The 14048-nt window shown below is 34.6% G+C and overlaps 1 protein-coding gene across 3 annotated transcripts in view; it reads left to right on the top strand.

Annotated features, from left to right (window-relative positions):
* Nucleotides 1-167: 167 nt before the first annotated feature.
* LOC124957388 (guanine nucleotide-binding protein G(s) subunit alpha) overlaps nt 168-14048 on the top strand; it is a 22092-nt gene continuing 8211 nt past the window's right edge. For all 3 annotated transcript variants that reach the window (XR_007103515.1, XR_007103513.1, XM_047514392.1), the window contains exons 1-5: nt 168-659; nt 2555-2627; nt 3927-3981; nt 7043-7162; nt 11624-11721. Coding sequence is in view for 1 of the 3 variants with exons in the window: in XM_047514392.1 (XP_047370348.1) it covers nt 521-659; nt 2555-2627; nt 3927-3981; nt 7043-7162; nt 11624-11721 (485 nt within the window). In the remaining 2 variants the exon portion in view is untranslated. The remainder of the gene's footprint in view (nt 660-2554; nt 2628-3926; nt 3982-7042; nt 7163-11623; nt 11722-14048) is intronic.

The following is a 14048-nucleotide window of genomic DNA, read 5'->3' as shown; positions in this document are numbered from 1 at the left end:
CTTAACGAACGGCGGGAGAGGGTGCGCTTTTCGAACATCCTCACGTCGTCGATGTCGTTGCCGTTGCCGTTGCCGTCGTCGTCGTCGTCGTCGTCGTCGTCGTCGTCGTCGTCGTCGTCGTCGTCGTCGTCGTCGTCGCCGCCGTCGTCGTCGTCGTCGTCGTCGTCGCCGTCGTCGTCGTCGTCGCCGTCGCCGTCGCCGTCGTCGTCGTCGTCGTCGTCGCCGTCGTCGTCGTCGTCGTCGTCGTCGTCGTCGTCACCATCGCCGTCACCGCCACCGCCGCCGTTGTCGTCGTGGTCGTCATTGTGGTCGCCGTTGTATCGTCGTCTCCGGTGTAGCCATATTCTCGTGTGTGTTCTAGCGGTCCTGTAGAAGTACGCGCGCGCGCGCACTCTTTTTATTCGGTGGAGGGGTGGCGTCGATCTTTTCCTTGTCGATAAGAAGAAAAAAAGGAAGATCGGCAGAAGTGGCAAGGAATAACGAGAAGGGCGAGTCACGTGTGTCTTTCTCGTGGTGTGTCATGGGGTGCTTCGGCAGCCAAAGCAGTAAGGCCAGTCAGGATGATAGCAAGAACCAGAAAAGACGCTCGGATGCCATTACCAGGCAACTGCAGAAGGACAAGCAAGTCTATCGAGCTACTCACAGGCTCCTCTTACTCGGTAAGCATTCTCTTTTTATTTTTTCTTTGTTTATTTTCGTCTATTTCGATCTCGAAGGTTTGTGTCGAGATATTCGTGACATCTGCTTAATTAAATTTATTCGTGAACGCGTTTATAAATTTGATGAAGTCTATGTTTTTCATGATATATTGCTTTTTGCACATTTTATTTATGCTTACGTATTAACGAATGATTCACATCTGAACGCTATGCACGTAAGAGAGAACAAACTTGTGCAAGATGTGGTAAAAAATGGCGCCATTTTTATGATCAAGAAATATTGTACATTATCGACATAACACCGATTTTCGATCATCTTAACAACGTGGAGAATACGATAACAGAAATTAATTGCAAAAAATATATAAAATAAATAACAAATATTTTCGAGGATGTACTTGGGACACGTTTTCACAAAACAATTTGCTTCCACCATGAGCTTGTAAAAAAGGCGGGATATTCGGAATTGAATCAGATTTAAATAAAAATGTCTTGCGTCTTTTAAAAGCGTGTCTATTTCAACAGCGAGTGAACTTAGATATAAATATTGATTTATAAGAGCTTCTACTTGCTAATTACAAGATATTTTTTTAAAACTATAATCCTTTATGTGAGAAAATTTGTCGAGATAACTTAAAATATTAATCCGAACGGTCGGCTATTGCTTTTGGACAAAGAAACGCGCGTTCATTGAAGACAGGCCGAACATTATCGTAATGTTCATCGGCGCGTTATTCGATTTTATCGATTATCGTACAAGCCGGCACCCACGAATATCCCAACCGCTGCTTCTGTCGTACCTTTTTCATGTTCTCTACCTACCTACCTACTCACCCACCCACATCCTACCTACTTACCCACCCACCCCCTACTCCCCCCTCTTCCTTCCCTTCTACCTACCTACCTACCTACCTACCTACCTACCTACCTACCTACCTACCTACCTACCTACCTACCTACCTACCTACCTACCTACCTACCTACCTACCTACCTACCTACCTACCTACCTACCTACCTACCTACCTACCTACCTACCTACCTACCTACCTACCTACCTACCTACCTACCTACCTACCTACCTACCTACCTACCTACCTACCTACCTACCTACCTACCTACCTACCTACCTACCTACCTACCTACCTACATACCTACCTACCTACCTACCTACCTACCTACCTACCTACCTACCTACCTACCTACCTACATCTACCTTTCTCTATCTCTCTTACTCACGCTTTCATTAACTTCCACATCCTCCTTTCTGTCTCACTCACTTTTCTACCTCTTTCATGTATATCCCATTTTCTTTCTCTTTTCGTTTTTAACCTTTTTTGTTGTCTATCTTTTTGTCTCCCATCCCCTCTCCCCCTCTTTCTCTCTTGTTTCTTTTTTCTCTTTCAAGCTCATCTGTCATAGGCACGTGTAGAAAAATAAATGCATAAAACATAAAGGCGTACGTGTGCACGGACACTTTCCAATGTGTCTACTGATCGCGATATTTAAGAATACCGACACGTCGGCGTTACCTCCTATTCTTCACTTATGTAGATTGTCACTCTAATTTGACGTGAGTGAATTGTCTATCCGTGTATGACTGGCAGCCGAAAAGCAACAGCTGTTAATGCATTGTTTTTTCTAGCGCGTGCATATAATTACTGTTGATACTGTACTCCGGTAGAAAAAGATCGCTGTAATCGAAAACTCAGCTTTATTGCTGTTACTTCTTGTTCGATAATTTTATTTCGAAAGCATGCACGACATTTCTATTTTCGTAATCGATCAAAAAAGATTCTGCAAGAACTGTATAAAATGGCTTGCTCTTTCTCTCCTTCTCTTTCTCTTTCTCTCTTTCTTTTTTCGGATAAATTTCGATATTGTTGTTTTTTTTCAGGAGCGGGAGAATCTGGGAAAAGTACAATCGTCAAACAGATGAGGATATTGCATGTCAACGGTTTCAGCGAAGCGTAAGTTTTCTCGGATTTAATGCCAATGATCGAAAGACCATTATTTCAAGGTGGTCTTGCATGTGCAATGTAACGAGTTGCTTTTTCAATTAACTCTTTTTTATTTTCTTTTTTTGTTTTCACTTGTTTTTTCATTAATACGCACTCGTACGAAATGAATCATTCCGGCAATCAGTTTGAACCGCAATGTCAATCTAATATCAACACGTGGTTGATACGAATTCGAATCGTTAATCTTTCACGTTTCTTTTCGTCTCGATTTTCGACGATTTTCTTTGTTGGCCTACTCTCTCTCTCTCTCTCTCTCTCTCTCTCTCTCTCTCTCTCTCTCTCTTTCTCTCTTTCATTTTTATATTAATGTAGCGAACAAATGAGGAGAAAAAATGTTACTTTTTGTATTTCCCTTTGCGAGGATTTTTGAAACAATTTCCGTTTCAGAATAGCGATATAAAAATAAATATGGAGGTTAAAGAAAGAAGAAACGAATACCGTTATCGCTAATGAGTTTCTTATTACATATATACGTATGTACGTACGTAAAAAATCAAGAGCAACTAGATAGGATGAAAACGACGTGCAAACAAACGGTCCGCCTCGTGTGTGTCGTAAATTCTGTCTGCTTGGGGAACTGATAACGTTGTGTCTGAAAGGCGCCTCATTGCTTTCCTTTCTTTCTTTTTTTTCTTTTTTAGCAATATTAAGCGATCGATCGTCGTAGGAATTATAACTTTATTATCTTTCGTATTAATCAAAAACAAAATTTATTCGTTATTCATCTTTCCCGATGGTTTATCATGTTTCAAAGAGTCTTCGATGGAGATTATACGTATGTATGCATGTATGTATACACGTACGATACATATTGTATCGTATTAAATCTCGTACAGCGGAAAAAGAAGTCACCACGAAACATGTGGTAATATAACGGTGAAATAAATCGAATTACGTTTTTGACTAAAAGAAGATTGGTATGATTTGGTAAAAAGTTACGTTGTATTTATACTGCAAAAAAATTTTGAAAGAAAGAAAGAAAGAGATGTATATTAGAATTTTGTTAGTATGTGCTTACAGTGAAGTAAGTAATCGAAGCAAAGTAGATTGCTGTGTCAAATCAACTGTCGTATACTTATGTATACGTACGTATATACTTTGTCGAAGAACACGCATGATAAAACTATGGAGTATCTTAATGACGATAGTTCGCTACTTCAATTTGATTATGTTTTTATTGATATTATCCTCTGATATTTTGATATTTTGATCAATTGCTTCATAATCCATTTCCTTTATTTTTTCCAGAGAGAAGCGGCAAAAAATTGAGGACATAAAGAAGAACATCAGGGACGCAATACTGGTAAGAATCTGTTTGTTCGATTTTTTTTTGCATTTCTCTTATTCTTTCACAATCCGATTTTTTTTTTACTTTTAAGCTCGACAGTGGACATGGATCACGCATCCTGCAAAGCGTACAGTTGTTATAAAACTTACAATATTATAAAAACATAAATTAAAATGGTATAAAAATATATACAAATATTATTATTACACACTAAAAAAAAATATTCATTCGTATTAATTTGCAATAACCAGCAGTATAAAAAGTACTCATGTGTCGCATAGCTTATACTTTGATTGGTTTAGTCGCTTTACGGGAAGTATTGACATGTTAATCAGTGATATTTATCTTTATTTTAGGATCATGATATTTTGCGTTTTGGGATATATCTAATTTAATGAACATTGCGTACGTCAATTCTTTCGAGTAACAAATTATATGTAGTACCATTTTAATGAACTATTCAGAGCAACAGGTTTTTTCTGTTTTTTCATTTTTTTTTTCTTTATATAGGCATCAAACATTTCGAAGCATAGATATGCAAAGCACGAATTTATCTATTGAATATCATGCCTTATACAAGATGGAGCACAAGTTCTTAGGCTTGTAGTTTTACAATTTGAAAAAATTAGCCTAAATCTCGAAAAAATATAACTGATTTTAAAAATCACTTAGGAACTTTTGATTCTGTATTAACGTTACGTAATGCAATATCCGCGAACGAACACATAACATTTTATCATTAATTTGTCTTTCATGTCTGTATTTAGAAGCATATAGTTAAACGTAACCTTGTTTCCACTTTCGTATATCAACCAAATATATATAAATGACATTATATGCTCGCGGATATAGTATTAATAGTGTAGAGAAACATGCAGTTAGAGCTTATATAAAATATTGATGTGATTACAAATTTCTAATTAATTTGGTACATATCGGATGGAAATGTTGAAAAATGCTCATACTTCCGCACCAATCGTGCTCGTAGTTTTCAAATTTTGACTTTCTTTAAGGGTGTATTCTTTTCGACTGAAAAAAGATCAATTTCTTTTTTTTATATTTTCTGAAAGAGTCTAGTTTCAATAATACTCAACTAAATATTCATGTACAAATTAAAAAAAAAAAAAAAAGAAAAATTAGCTAAGTTACAGCGATAATAGTAATAGTATAGTTAACGCTTTCAAATCGGACGATTATTCCATCCCCCAATTTTTTTTTCCATTTCTAAATGTTTCGAACCGTTTTATTTAATTGTAATACTGCAGCAATTATATGTGCACATGTATATATAAAATTTGCGAGTATTGGAAAATTGAAAATAACTGTCGGGCATGAAGAATGGACAATAGAGCATAAAAATTCATGTATAATAAATTACAAAGAATTTTCTGATAAAATAGAAGAAGATGAAATAATACCACGTTAATTAACTTTTTACCGTTATAGTTTCATGAATGAAGATTTATAACATTATTACTATTTACATGGCCCAGAATCATGGTGCAGTTAGTAGCGCGCGAATGCTAAAGGTCAATTAAACAATATTAAGAACGAATATGAAGCTTTAAAAACGTCTTGGAGAAAGTAAGGTCACTCTGTGAGGATCTAAGTAAAGATATTTTGTTGCCTTGTTGTCTTGGTGAATTTACATCCAAATACACAGCTACTAGTGAAAATTTTCATTATCTTGTATGAACTTCGGCTCCAAAAAATATCAATTGAGTAATAAAAACAATTAAAATTGCACTGAACGTTACAAAAGAGACTTTCATTTTGGCAAATGAAGGTTCATTATATGGTTCTGAAATCAATGACTCATTATAAGTATCCAAAAATAATTGTTACCTCCTTATATATGCAATTCATTTTATATTATTATTTTATTATATATAATTATAAATACAATTTTAAATACGTTTTTCTCGTGAATTCGATATCGGTTCGTACAATTTCTTCTAGAAACTACTAAACTGATTAATTTGAAATTTTCATAGTATTATCTGCATTAAATTTAAAGAATCCACTCCAGCTGGCTTTTTTTAAATGTTTACTTTTTTCTTTTTTAATAAGAATGACAGCGACTTTCTCCTTAAAAGCATAAAAAAGTCTGCTATTTTGTATAGAAATAAGATTTTAATTTATCTGGTTTGAAAGAAGCTCATCTTTTTTTCTTATATTTTAAGATTAAATTGTGTTTCTTTGTTTTACGCACCCACATAGATATTAATAGAAATTATCGTGATACCGCATTTTTACATATGTTTACGCCAATGTCTCTTTCTCCACCATTTTTTATTATTTTTGATTAAAAACATTTTTAATTTTATGTTTAAAGTACATTCTACCATATAAAGAAAGATTTAATCTTATAAATAATGTTTATAAAAAAAAGAGTTTTTTCTGCTCAAAAATCATATATACGTCCTTAAATACGGATCTATCGTTGTGTGTGTCGTTCATCGTGGGCGAGATTGTACATATAGGTGACATGCCAGCTTCAAAGTGTATTTGTCGAAGACGAGTTAAAAGACCACACGTTGCTCACAGCTAATATTAGCAGTAATTCGCTGGACAAATACAAGTACCTCATCTAGCGTACTTCCCACGAAGTTTCCTTCCTTGAAGAATTTTATTTTGTCAGTTACTTATATATTAAATATTTTTTTTTTTTTATTACGTACATTTAATTGTTGATGAAAAGCTTAGAATTGCGTGTGATCATTTAATTTTAGTCTTTTAGCTTTATTTTCTTTTTTATTTTTGCCTTCTATTAATTACACGTGAGTTGAGCTGACAATTTTTTTTCGAAACGAAAGGCAATCTAGAGTCTCATGATGCGAGTAACTTACATCGTCTCGAATTATCATCAAAATTTTGCCGTGATCGGAGTAAACGATGATATTAATTTATGCCCTATTCAAGCTAACAAACCCGCCTTTTTATATGATTTGAATCGAATTAAATCATTTACTATAACTACATTAACAAGCATCTTTTCTCCACTTATTTCAGTGAGCTTCGAAGGGATTAGAAAATGAAATCAAGAAGACTATTTCCGTTTTTTTTATTTTTTCAGACGATAACCAGTGCTATGAGCACGTTAACGCCGCCCGTGACGTTGGAGGATCCTGCAAATCAGAGTAGAGTCGACTATATCCTGGACGTCTCGTCTTCCCCAGACTTTGATTATCCTGCGGTGAGTGAGTTAATGAAAAATTTAATTGACAATTAGCATTCTTAATGATGAGAAAGAATGCAAAAGGCTTTCTCGATGTCATCGAACGAAACAGAAAACACGTGCTTGATACGATGTCTGAGCTTGATAATAAACTCTCTTGAACATTTTTGACCATATACAAATATACGCGCGCGTGTGTGGTAATGAACATATGCAGTCGTTGAGAACTACTACCTGACATGATTAATGTTTACAGTGTTTACACAGCAACACATGTTGATGACTCGTATAGGATACCACATTAGGATATGCTACACTATATTCTACGCGTATTTGCATATAATACTCAATGTCGATTACGTTCTCTTATATTAAATGTAAAATATATCTATGCGCTTCTGAATAGACCAACAAATATCTTGTGAAAATTCTTCGATAGCTACGATTTTATATGTACGATTTCATTTAGCGTTGCATTTGTAATGTCACTTTCAAAATATAATTTGTCACGTATCTATGTTTTCTACACTTAACAAGATAATTAACATATATAAATAATAAAAATAGGAAATATTCTGAAGTATCATACAAAAATTATTTAAAGTGATATTTAAACAAAAATATTTATAATTGTTGTTATTTCATAAACTTACAATAAGATCACATAATCGTCTCGAAAGTAATATCTTATACGCTGGTTTTATCACGTTGAATTGCATAACTTTAAACAGGAATCTGTAGAAAAGAATTAGGACAATAATAAAACTAATTTATAGGTGGGATTAGTTTAAATTGTTATCGAAAAACGTGTTACAAGACTTATTATGTCCTCATTGTAACGAGGGCGCTTATTTAGTCCATTTGGTCATTTCGTATTCAGGACAAGTGTTTCGCACCTCTTTGGAAAAACATGCACTGAAACTTACGTGTGTCAACTATCGACTCACAGTACACAATTTTCATTTATGTGATATTTGACCGAAAGCATGAAAAAAATTCGTAGTTTTTTGTGTTTAGTGAGTGTGTACATGCGTGTGTTTGTTAAGCCTCTTCTCTCTTTCTCTCTCTCTCTCTCTCTCTCTCTCTCTCTCTCTCTCTCTCTCTCTCTCTCTCTCTCTCTCTCTCTCTCTCTCTCTCTCTCTTTCTCCCTTTCGATAGTAGACAGACATAGATCTTATAGAAAGGACGATTGATTAGAATAATACTGGAATGCAAGTCTATTCTTATGTCTCTCTTTGTGCATTAACGTTCAATCATGAGATACGGAAACTTCCAGTTCGCGGTAAATCAATATCTCTTGCATTTTTTTTCTTTCTTTTTTGCCCAAGAAAGAGAGAGAGAGAGAGAGAGAGAGAGAGAGAGAGAGAATTTGCATAGATTTTATGGATTTAAAAACAAAAGCGGATACGAATTCGATGCGACGTGTCTCTTAAAATAAAGTCGCTACAAAATAATTCGCGTATTTTGCGTCATTCACTCCACGAGTTGTGGCACATATCTATAATACCTACCTACCTATACATGTAAGGTACGTATTCGAATGTACATACATATACTCGTATGTTCAAAGTTGTAGATGAGCGGTTGGCCGCCGATTTCGTATATGACCTTACGTAATATATACATGAGTTTTCATAAAAAGGTACGCACATGAGTGCATATACATGTGCATTACCATACACTATTATTTATGGTTGCACAATGTTTGTACATGTCCTTGTCCTATTGTAAACGAAACACTCAAATTAATTGAATTAAATCTTCTCACCGATAGCGTGCTTTACGTTCACCCACATGTTTTTGTGCTGTCGTCGTCGTCGACGATGATAGGGCTTTGTCTATCAGGATACAGGATTCGCGCGAAATGAATTTTTCGAATTTTCTATCGAGTTCACATCGTCTAGTAACGGAGTGGCGGTAGCAATCTTTTTTATCGAAGAACATTTTTTACATAGACTTAACAAAATTATTTACATAAAAATGAAAAAGAAACGAGTTATACTCGATTCGATTATATTCTCAGAAACTCTTCGAACATATGTATTTTGTATTTATGATTATCCTATATGACTGTTTATTTTTAATTTAACAAATGTATTGCTACCTTTCAATATCATCACCTTAGAAAATCACCAGCGAAATAAAGAAATATCTGAACCAACGATTCATGCGGATTAAGTAACATTTTTAAAAACATTTATTTATTTGTCTTTCTTCACATTTTAGATAAATTTTAAATGATGCGCTCTTATACGTTGGTATATAGCTTACTTACTTTATACATTGTATACTTGTGTATGTGAGGTAGAAACAGTAGGTATACATACACACAAGCAGTCGTAAAAAGACAGTGAGCTTATTGGATTTGGCAGAAGTCTATTTAATGGAAATGTCTCTGTTTACCGACTTTTCTTTGGTCGTTATTAAAAATAAAATGTTTTATGTTCAAATGTTAAAGATATAATTGCATTATTTTCAATGGTACATTTAGGAACAGCAACAGGCGGTAATAGTTCTCGTAGAAGTAGTACTTACTTGCTTTTGTGTTTGCAGTTTTCTTTTTGATGCGATTAAGTTGTCGTCGACCGATGAAAAAGGAGGATTTAATAAATGAAACTGGATCGGAATATTTGAAATACATGTTATACATATATCGCTATAAACACAAGCAAACTTGGAACAATCCGAGGATATATTCGTAATTCTCATAATTAAATTTATCATGCATGTAACAGCGCTTTCCCTTTATCCGTTCTTGCCTTTGATGATTTTTTTTATTAATTTATCACTGTTAACTGGTCTTCCAAATATCTAGAAGAGACCCTATCAAGGATACGAAAGTTTATATCAGGTAGTATCCAAGTCGAATCTCTCTTTCTCCCTCTCTATTTCTCATGGCAGGTCGATTTAAAACATACTTGTACTACGGTGGCATGCAATCCTGACACACATACACACTAATACAGGCGTATATTTGGAAACTATGAGCATGAACGCTTACGAATGCATCTTCATATATCTAACGCATATCCATTGCATAAAATAATATTACGTATGAAAATCCAAATCGTCAGAATAAATAAATAAATGCTAGATTTAAAGATAAGTACGACAAATTATTTCTTCTCACTTGTATATTTCTCCCTCGTCAATTGATTTTTCCTTTTCCCGGTTTCTAGATAAAAATTTATGTGTAGAACTGGTTTGCTTGCTAATCAAAGAGTTATCTTAATAGCCTATCGTAATTAAAATTTGTATCATAATAACCTAATGCGAAGGAAAATGAGATCATCCAAACCAGATCGTCAAAATCGTTAAATGATCGTTCATATATCTTCTTTTTCTTCTTCTTATTCCTAAAATAGGTAGGTAAATACGTACGAAGAGCCAAAATGAAAAGCGTGAAAGTAATTTGTTGCACACTTTGGTGCCGCACGTAACTTAATGATTTATCTTTCTTGTTCTTGTCGATTTTTCTATTGATATTTTGCGCCAGTGATTATTCAATAACAACGCCTGATGGATGTTAATTAATGATAAGTGATGAATAAATCTAATAAATGTAGACCAGACGATACTCTAGGTTTTTTGCGTTATAATGTGCTTTTTGTCATAATTCAATTGCGAACAAAAGTAACCTTTCATCACATCTCAGTGTATTTTGGTACTAGTAGCAAGTTGTTGCGGAAAGCCGTGCCAATGTCTGTCTTTTCTTGAAAACCGCCTTCAGACATAAAAGAGAATAATTACTTAAAAACTTTTAAGCCCGACATATCTTATTAGCAACATGAGATACTACATGGCTCGACGATAAATGACGAAAGTTGTAGGACAGTTCCAAAGTATATGTTCATTCTCTCTCTCTCTCTCTCTCTCTCTCTCTCTCTTTCTTTCTTTCTTTCTTTCTTTCTTTTATTATTAGTCACATATGGTAAAAAATAGGTATATATGAATCATTTCGGTATTCAGACAAATAAATATTTATTTTTAGTTCCTCGCATATTATCGTACGTGTTTGTTTTTACAATGCCACTGCATCTTCAAGAGAATGTATTGCGCCGAAAGAGATTGTTTCTTATTAGAGATAAAATTCGATGGTAAGATATCGAATTGTTCTTTTATTATTTTTTTTTTTCGAGACAAAGATAGATAGCAAAATAATATAGAAAGTTGGAAAAACAAACAAGTAGGACAACCTTTCGGCAATAACTCGGATGTGCAATGATAATTCAGAGAACTCGCTATAATAAAAAACTAATAAAGATAGTATAAATAAACCTCGAATTGTTTTTATCCTAAATTTTTTGCGTTGTTGACCATGTGGATTTAATTTCGTTCGATGAAGATCTCTAATTTCTAGATACTCCTATGGCATTGCTATGTAGACTTGCCAATTTTTCTGGTTCTCGAGAGTATAACACCTGGCACTTCTCTCTTTTTTATTCTTTTATTAATGCTATATCATTTCCTGCTTTTCAGGAGTTCTACGAAATCGTCGAAACATTATGGAAAGATCGAGGCGTTCAGCAAAGCTTCGAGAGGAGTAACGAGTACCAGCTCATCGACTGCGCCAAATAGTGAGTCACGTTTAATACGATTGTTTGCTCGTCGATGAGAAATGTTCCGAGGAAAATACGGATACCAACGTGCTTCCTCTTTTTCCTCTCTCTCTCTCTCTCTCTCTCTCTCTCTCTCTGTCTCTCTCTCTCTCTTTCTCTTTCTCTTTCTTCTCTTTTCTTTCACTCTTCTCTCTTTTTTCTACATGAAAAATCAGTGAAAGATGAGAAAGGATAAATTATTTCTTATCTTCATCATATTGGAATCGTCCTTTACTTAGGGTACAATTTTTGTAATCTACCCTACACGGTGATATCACGATTATGATAAGAAACTCGAACGATAACATTCACGATTCGATAATAGAAGTACTGTGTAAGATATCATCTCCATCTCTCTCTCTCTCTCTCTCTCTCTCTCTCCCCCACCCTCTCTCTCTCTCTCTCCCTCTCGCTCACTCACTCTCCCCCTCTTTTCCTGCTTTTTCTCATCCCCTCTTTCTCTCTCATCCCCCTCTTATCCCACTCTTCCTCATCCCCTCTTTTTCTCTCTCTCTTCTTTTTCCGGGAAAATTCGAAGACAAATCCTTCGATAGATTATTCTCAATGATGTGTCGAATGTATAGCAAAAAGGTATCACTAAAATAGAACCGACGGAAGTGAACGTCCAAGTTTTGTGTCCCTCGAAAACACGACATGAGAGATTTGACAAAACAAATAACTTATGCAACACAGATGCGGAGAAGCTTAGATAGATGAACCAGCAAATTTTCATATCATTATTACTCCCATTATACACACACACGCATATATAGACTATTCTTTAAAAAGTATCGAATTTTTATGATTCTCAAAGTGTTTACGGTGTTTCAATAATAAAGTTAATTCATAACTCTTATCGTTTCGCTCGATCCATTATTATAAAGAAAATAATATATTTGTTTGCGATATATTGCGCACGAGAAACAATAATTACAAAAGAGCGACATTCAAATGTTTTAATGTAAATCATTATGTAACAGTTTATAGAATCAATATATTTTAATTCGAAGCACTATATTTTATTTAATGCTTCTTTGTTTTCTTCTTGTTGGATTTAAATTCTTTTCGGAAGGATGTAGGATATTTAAAGAATATTATACCGCGTACAATACGTAGGACGTGTATATACATAGGTTTGTAACACCGATCTAATGTCAATGGAGACAATGTTTTAACAAGGTAATCGCTTTAATAGGGGCCACTGGCTTATCTAAGGTTCTCAGCAAACCTGCTCACAATCAACATCGAATTTTTTCGAAGGTAATTTGTCGCTTATGTTGAAGGTAGTTATGTCGCATATTAGTTTTATTCTAGTATAAATAAGTAAGTAAAATTCGTTAAGCGATAGAATAGGAGTTTAAAAATCGCTAAGAAATCGTTCTTTCGAGGCAGATAGGTTGTTGCACCATGTACCTACTGTACACGCACAATGAGGGAAAAAGCGCAAATCTCCTATGTAAATGAAGACTGATACGGTTCTCCTATGTAAATGAAGACTTGATAGCAAATCGGTGCATGTGATTTCATTTTACGCCTAACCAAACATTAAACACGATGTACATAGTTAGAGAGTGCAAACTATATTTGGCTAAAATTCCGTGAGATCCGTTCATAATTTATGCCACAATATTACCTATAAGTCTATGGAATCGTATTCGAGATATTCGTACATTGAGAGAAGTGAATATAAAGTCTAAGTGTAGGCATATGTATGTATATATGGAAACGTATCATTTTCTTTGAAATTATTACCTTTACATAACGGTAGCTGTAGTTCTGTCTCGACTTATACATCATTCTTTTTGACATATCGAAACAAAGTTGTACGCTGTCTTCTCTGCGTATAAATACCGTAAAGAATTTTACAAATCTGAAAGTAAAAAGTCATGTGACTGTCAGTGGTCTTCTTTTTCAATTTCTATCCTCATATCGCGAGAAACGCCTCGTTATAAATAGCGAATCGTATTTTTAGGAAGCGCTGCTTCAAATATATCGAAGGAATGTTGCTCGATGAAGGAAAAGCGCATGCTTTCAGACTTCCGATCATATTTATTGGCCGTAATTACACCCGCGCAATGATATCTTCCTCATTCTCCAATTCGTGAAATCAGTTCATCTTGTCGACCAAAGATTCTTCTCGTTCTTTCTTGCAATTATTGTAACGAACATATAAGACCAACAATAAAACAAATAACAACCACTATTTTAAAATATCTATCGAATCTGATTATTATTGATTGTTGAACAAATGATGTATTTTATGACGTTAAAGTAAGAACAGAAAAGAAAAAAAACACATTAATTGT

Source organism: Vespa velutina, chromosome 1, assembly GCF_912470025.1.
Source record: "Vespa velutina chromosome 1, iVesVel2.1, whole genome shotgun sequence".
Lineage (NCBI taxonomy): Eukaryota > Metazoa > Arthropoda > Insecta > Hymenoptera > Vespidae > Vespa > Vespa velutina.
Note: the sequence above shows the minus strand (reverse complement) of the source record. Positions and strands in the feature narration are given on the sequence as shown.